Genomic DNA, 5,598 nt, shown 5'->3' on the forward strand with positions numbered 1-5,598 from the left:
ATGGGCGGCGTGTGCTTTTACTATTCGTGGACCTGCAGACCAGTGTGGCCAGTTTTTATTTTTCTGGCTACAATCCCGTGCGTGTTGCGCTGCTCCCAGACTCCTGCAGCAGCTATTGGAAAGATGTATCCCCGCGGTAATCACTGGGCAGTAGGTAAGGCGCACTTTAAAGGTTTCTTGGATAGATAAAAGGAAATATTCATTTCATTTAAACTACACTTCATTTGATTGATTCAGTGAGAAATATATGCTGTGACGGTATTTAGCAGAAATTACTTGTTTTATATAAAAATTGGTTTTAAAAGTACTTGACATATTGGTGTAAATTATATTTTAGCACCGATATTCTTAACTAACATTTGCTTGTCAATAACAATAATACTTAAAAAAATTAGACTAGTAATGAATGATAATAATTAATACAACTGAAATGTAGATTTTTTTTTTTTAAACAGCTTCTGCTGGATAAGTTTCTGAAAGAAAAATAATGTCAGTGAATTGAATTGAATTAAATGTACCACTTAGATAATAAAGCCATTTAATGGGAAACATAGTTAGTACTCTGCTTTAGATATTTTTCCAACTATCCAGCCTTGATATGTGGTGAAAATGTAGGTTAATAATCAGTGTAGTTACAGTGTCTATAATAATGTTGGCTAACCAATATGTAGTAAGTCAGAGTGTGACTGAGCACATATAGATCAATATCATGTGAGAATAGTTCATGTAGTCCTTTATGTCCAATGTCCCAGGTCATCTGATGGGAAAGAAGAGCACTGAGAGCCTGCCTCATCTGCAGGAGACAAATCCTGACAGTGACTACCTCACACCCTCGGGCAGCACTCCGGTCACGCAGCTGGACCGATACGAGCATCTGATGCAGGTTCTGATGCAGCAAAAGAAGCAAAAACAGATGAAGCCAAAATCTACAGACAGGCTGCTTCATCTGCGCAGCAGCTGGAGAGAAGAGGACAGAGACAAGTATCTCAGAGAGGTCAGTGTGTGGGTTCTTTATTTTCTCTATCTGTGTTTGTGAAGTTTTATTTTGGAAGTTATGGTGACATGTATTTTTCCATTTCCTCACTACATTATAGATGTCGGACCTGCTTCTTCTGGCTTTGAATCTGCAAGACAATGACTCCAGCTGAATGGAAGATGAGTTCTGTTTCAATACAGTCATCTATTAAATATGCATCCTACAATCACATATCCATGTTGTATGTTTTACTGCTGTAGGAAAACACCAGACACCCAGCAGAAATTAATTTATCAGTAATTTGAAATGTCTAATTTGGATAGAAAGGTGACATCTTAAAGGAAAAGCCAACAGTAAGTGTCTTAGTAAGGTGATGTGCCATCCAACCAGCTTCATGACTCCTTGACATTAACTCTAGAAGTCTCTGAAACCCTAATGGAGGGATGGCACACCTTTCCTTCCAAAGATATTAACTCATTTGGTGTTTTGATGAGAGTGACTGAGAGTGCTGCGACACATCACTCTAAAATCTCCCATAGGTGTTCGATGGACTTGAGAACTGCTGACTGGGAAGGCCATAGCATGTCATTCACATCATTTTCATACTCATCAAACTATTAATGACCCCTCCCTGCCTAATGGGGAAATTGTGATCCTGAAAGAGACTGTAGGGGGTCGAGCATTCTGGTTTCTCCTTTAGTTTGTCACCCGTGTTTGTCATGCAGCTCTTTCACTGCTCACCTGAAACTGTTATGTTACATAAGCTGAGAACCTAAATAAATTTAACGTTGTGATAACTGCATTGTGGATGTCATCATGTATCGCACACCACGTCATTAAGCGGCAGTTTATATTTAATACACATCACACAATCAGTTGACTAATTTCACCTGTGCAGTACCCAGTTTGCACCAGCAGGTGGCGCAAAATATCCGTTCTGAAGAATGAATGTAGTTTCTGTGTGACAATTTGAGAAACGTACCAGAAAGGTAAAGTACAGTGGGCTACAAATAATTATTATTAAAATGAAAACTGATCACCAACGCAATTTATAATTAATTCAATTTGCTTTGATGCAGTTTTTTTCTTATAAAGAGGAACAAACACTTCCTTTGACATACACAAACAGTCACACTCATCAGAGTCTGTTTCAGCACGCAGGATAGATAATATTGGAGACTATTAATAGCCCTCAGGGATTGCAGACAATAGAAGTTGCTAATTGGAACAATTTGGTTACAAGCAACTGGTGACCTGTCCAGGGTGTACCCCTGCCTTTCATGCAAAGAGCTGGGACAGGCTCCAGCAGATCCCTGTGATTCTAAATAGGAATAAGCGGGTATAGATGATGGATGGATGGATGGTTACATGCATCTTTCTCTTAAAGCCAACGGAAAGTTCTCTCGTCCGTTCTCTTCTCACATTTGTCACGGATGATCGGTGAACAAAAGAGATACAAACCACTTTCACCCTGTCATTATGAGTGTAATCCAAGGAGTTGAATGGGATAAAGTTTATAGGAGTTAATGAGGAGGAAATAAGTGAGTTGACAAACTCCTTCTCTAGAACAGAGGGAGGAAATGAGAAAATGTAGGAGTTTAATATACTTCTTGACCCCCCCCCCCCCCCCCCCCTTAAAACAGCTTCATATTAAATGATTATATGTTGTGTTGGTGTAGAACTTTATACTATTAAAATTCACTTGTCTTTTTTCAAAGCATAGTTGCATTTACAGAAGGATGTCCTGGGCTTGTTGAGCTCATAATGCCTTGGTCAGTGACCTTTCGTAAAAAATGCGTTTGTGTTCAGCCTGGTAGTTGTTCACCAGGGGGCGCTGTATTTAGTATTCGTCATTTTAAATATATATTACTATATTTATATATATATTATTACATTTTTTTAAATCTTCATCTGTCAAATGGGACAAATAGTCTGGGAAATCTTGATTAGTCATTGTTTTGTTTGATTTTAAAATTTTCAAGTTTATTGTAAAGAGAAATACATTTGATGAAGCTTTCATGGTGAAAATGCAAAAACACACCCTGGCAAAAAGTAGTGGGAAAAAAATGAATCAAAGGAGGAGTGCTCCGTTTATAAAAGTAGATTTAATAGTGATGGATACAGTTCAACTCTGTAATATTGACATTCTAACATTGGATGAGATTGAGATTGTACTGAATGAATGTGAAACATTACAGGAAAAACAGTTTGTAGAGAAAAAAAGGAGAAGAGATAAACCAGAGAATTATTATCAGTCGTTCCATATTTTACAGTAATTTCACAGTTTTGTGTCATGCGGATGTGACAATATGTCTTTAATCCTTCAGTTGTACTCTTCACTGTTCACTCTTTAAAACTTCCAAAATAATACAATCCCATCAGCAGGTGCATGGAGTCAGTTTTTTAAAAGATGCAGCTGATGTTTTCTGGGTCTTGTCCTTTTTTGACTTCCACTCAGCATCACCACGTCTTCCCAATAGACTGAACGTGTTCCTTAGCCTTCATCCTCAGTGAGGCAATACTGGAGTTCCTTGGATCAGCTGAGCACTGGTATGCCGGGGGTGGGGGGCACATAGAGCCAATGTGGGGCAGGTGAGGGCTGTGTCCCAGGGTTGGGGAGTTGAGGAAGGAGGCTGGTAAGGAGGAGGGCATGGAAGGAGGAGGAGAAGGTGTGTAAGTTCCCGAGAGGCCCTGCGAACCACCGATGAAGCCTGGGAGTGACTGCAGAGAGGTGGAGGTGGTGAGCGGGGTAGAGAGCCAGGGGTCCAGCTGCAGACTGGAGCCCAGGGAACTAGCGGGAGAGCGGCCGAAGGCCAGAAGAGAGGAGGAGGAGGTGTCCTGGAGCTTGATGGAACTCACCTCCAGCTTCTCTTGTCGACGCCATTTGGCTCTTCGGTTTTGGAACCACACCTGAAAAGGAGGAAGGTTTTTATTCCCAATTCAAATCAACTCAATGCTACTTTATTTATAAGCTGCCACACAGGTCACACCGGAACACGAAAAGCTAAAGACCATCTAGTAACCATATAAACCTATAGCAGTTTCTAATGATTTATATGAAATATAATATTGTTTGAAAGTATTGAAGCTTTTAGAAATGAGAGGATGAGACACCTTGCACTGATTGCAAACTAGGATCAATCACAAGTTATTACATCTTTTCAGAAATAAATTGATTTTCAGTTTCTTCTTATCTTGAATCTACGACACAAATAAATTAGACGTCTCTGTCCCTCAGTTACATTTCAAACAACTATAAAAAGCTCTTTTTTATGTTCAGTTTGTTCAGCAGAAACCATCTTGCCTTCACTGACATCAACAATTAACAAAAGTGGATACAGGTGTTAAAACTCTTTCAGCTGTAGGATTTAAATATATGAAATTATATTAATGATGCTGGTTAAATGATTATATAGAAGAATGTTTCCCTAAATTCCAATGTAATGGTCGAAGCCAAAGGAGACAGATATGTGTGCTGAGGTATAGGCAGGTCTTGATTGATGCAGGCCTTTGTGCCGAACAGGCCTGCACAGAGAGGAAAAAGCTTTGAAAACCAGAGAAGTTGTTTTTGGGACACAGTACCTGCACTCGGACCTCCGGCAGGTTGACCTTCAGAGCCAGCTCCTCTCTGCTGTACACGTCCGGATAATGAGACTTTTCGAAAGCTCTTTCCAGTTCGTGGAGCTGGAAGGTGGTGAACGTGGTCCGGTTCCGTCGGTGTTTTTTCTTGGGGTTTTCATCGTCGGATAGTTTGCTGTCTCTGTCCGGTGAGTCCGGGCACACTGACGCTTCAGCGGTGCTGTTGGCACAACACACACCTGCGGAGAGGAGCGAGAGAGAAAACCTGAAACTTTCAGCTTTTGGCCCAGTTTAAATATCTTTCTTCAAATTAATTTATGCTCTACTTTTTTTTTCAGTGTATCTATTTTTTAAACGAATTGAAAAGACAGTCCACCCAGAAAGAAAATGAAGTCTGACTTATGAAAATGATTAGATGAGTTTCTAAGTGTTTAGTTATCTAAAAGTTTAAAAACCGAACTAAAACGTATGTGATTAGAAACTTAAAACTACTTCATATTTCAGGCTAAACAGTCTACAGACTGACTTGGTTGTAACATTTGGACTCTACTTACCGTCAAAACTTTCTGAGTAGCGACTTTTCTTCACTGGTGTTACACTCCCGTTGCGCTCGACCTCTCTGACTTTTTCTGTCATGTTGTACGAGGGTGATTTGTGGAAGATGGTATCCTCTTTAAATCCCAGTATGGCCTCGATGCTGTGGACTGTGGACGGGTTGTTCCCCGGGCTCTGCACGGAGCGTGCGGAGGGAGACAGGCGCTCATTCATCCCTTGGGAAGGTGATCCGAGGAGCCACATTGGTCGGCGAAGTCCAGATGATGGTCAAAATTACGCAAACACGCGCTTCTTTTCAAGTGTCTCGATGCTGTTTGTTAAAGTTATATTCAAGTTATAGCCCGAAGGATGTTGGGAAAAGATGCGCACAAGATAAGATGAGACTGCCTTGCTCGGTGGTTATGGAGCATCTTCAGAGGGGGCTTTTAAAGTAGCGCCTGCTGTAAGACCCCCTGCTCATGCGGCACCCCCGCTGCACGTCAGAGAGG

At 40.8% G+C, this 5,598-nt stretch overlaps 2 protein-coding genes across 2 annotated transcripts; one reads left to right on the forward strand and one right to left on the reverse strand.

Moving 5' to 3' along the window:
- On the forward strand, window positions 1-1,184 carry grp (gastrin-releasing peptide). Its single transcript, XM_026297652.1, has 3 exons — window positions 1-154; window positions 753-994; window positions 1,095-1,184. The coding sequence occupies exons 1-3, from the start codon at window positions 1-3 to the stop codon at window positions 1,146-1,148; spliced, it is 450 nt and encodes a 149-aa protein (XP_026153437.1). The 3' UTR covers window positions 1,149-1,184.
- A 2,252-nt stretch (window positions 1,185-3,436) lies between these two features.
- On the reverse strand, window positions 3,437-5,353 carry rx3 (retinal homeobox gene 3). Its single transcript, XM_026297650.1, has 3 exons — window positions 5,110-5,353; window positions 4,559-4,794; window positions 3,437-3,886 (listed from the first exon to the last, which is right to left on the reverse strand). The coding sequence occupies exons 1-3, from the start codon at window positions 5,351-5,353 to the stop codon at window positions 3,437-3,439; spliced, it is 930 nt and encodes a 309-aa protein (XP_026153435.1).
- Between the last annotated feature and the right edge of the window lie 245 nt (window positions 5,354-5,598).

Source organism: Mastacembelus armatus, chromosome 12 (assembly GCF_900324485.2).
Source record: "Mastacembelus armatus chromosome 12, fMasArm1.2, whole genome shotgun sequence".
Lineage (NCBI taxonomy): Eukaryota > Metazoa > Chordata > Actinopteri > Synbranchiformes > Mastacembelidae > Mastacembelus > Mastacembelus armatus.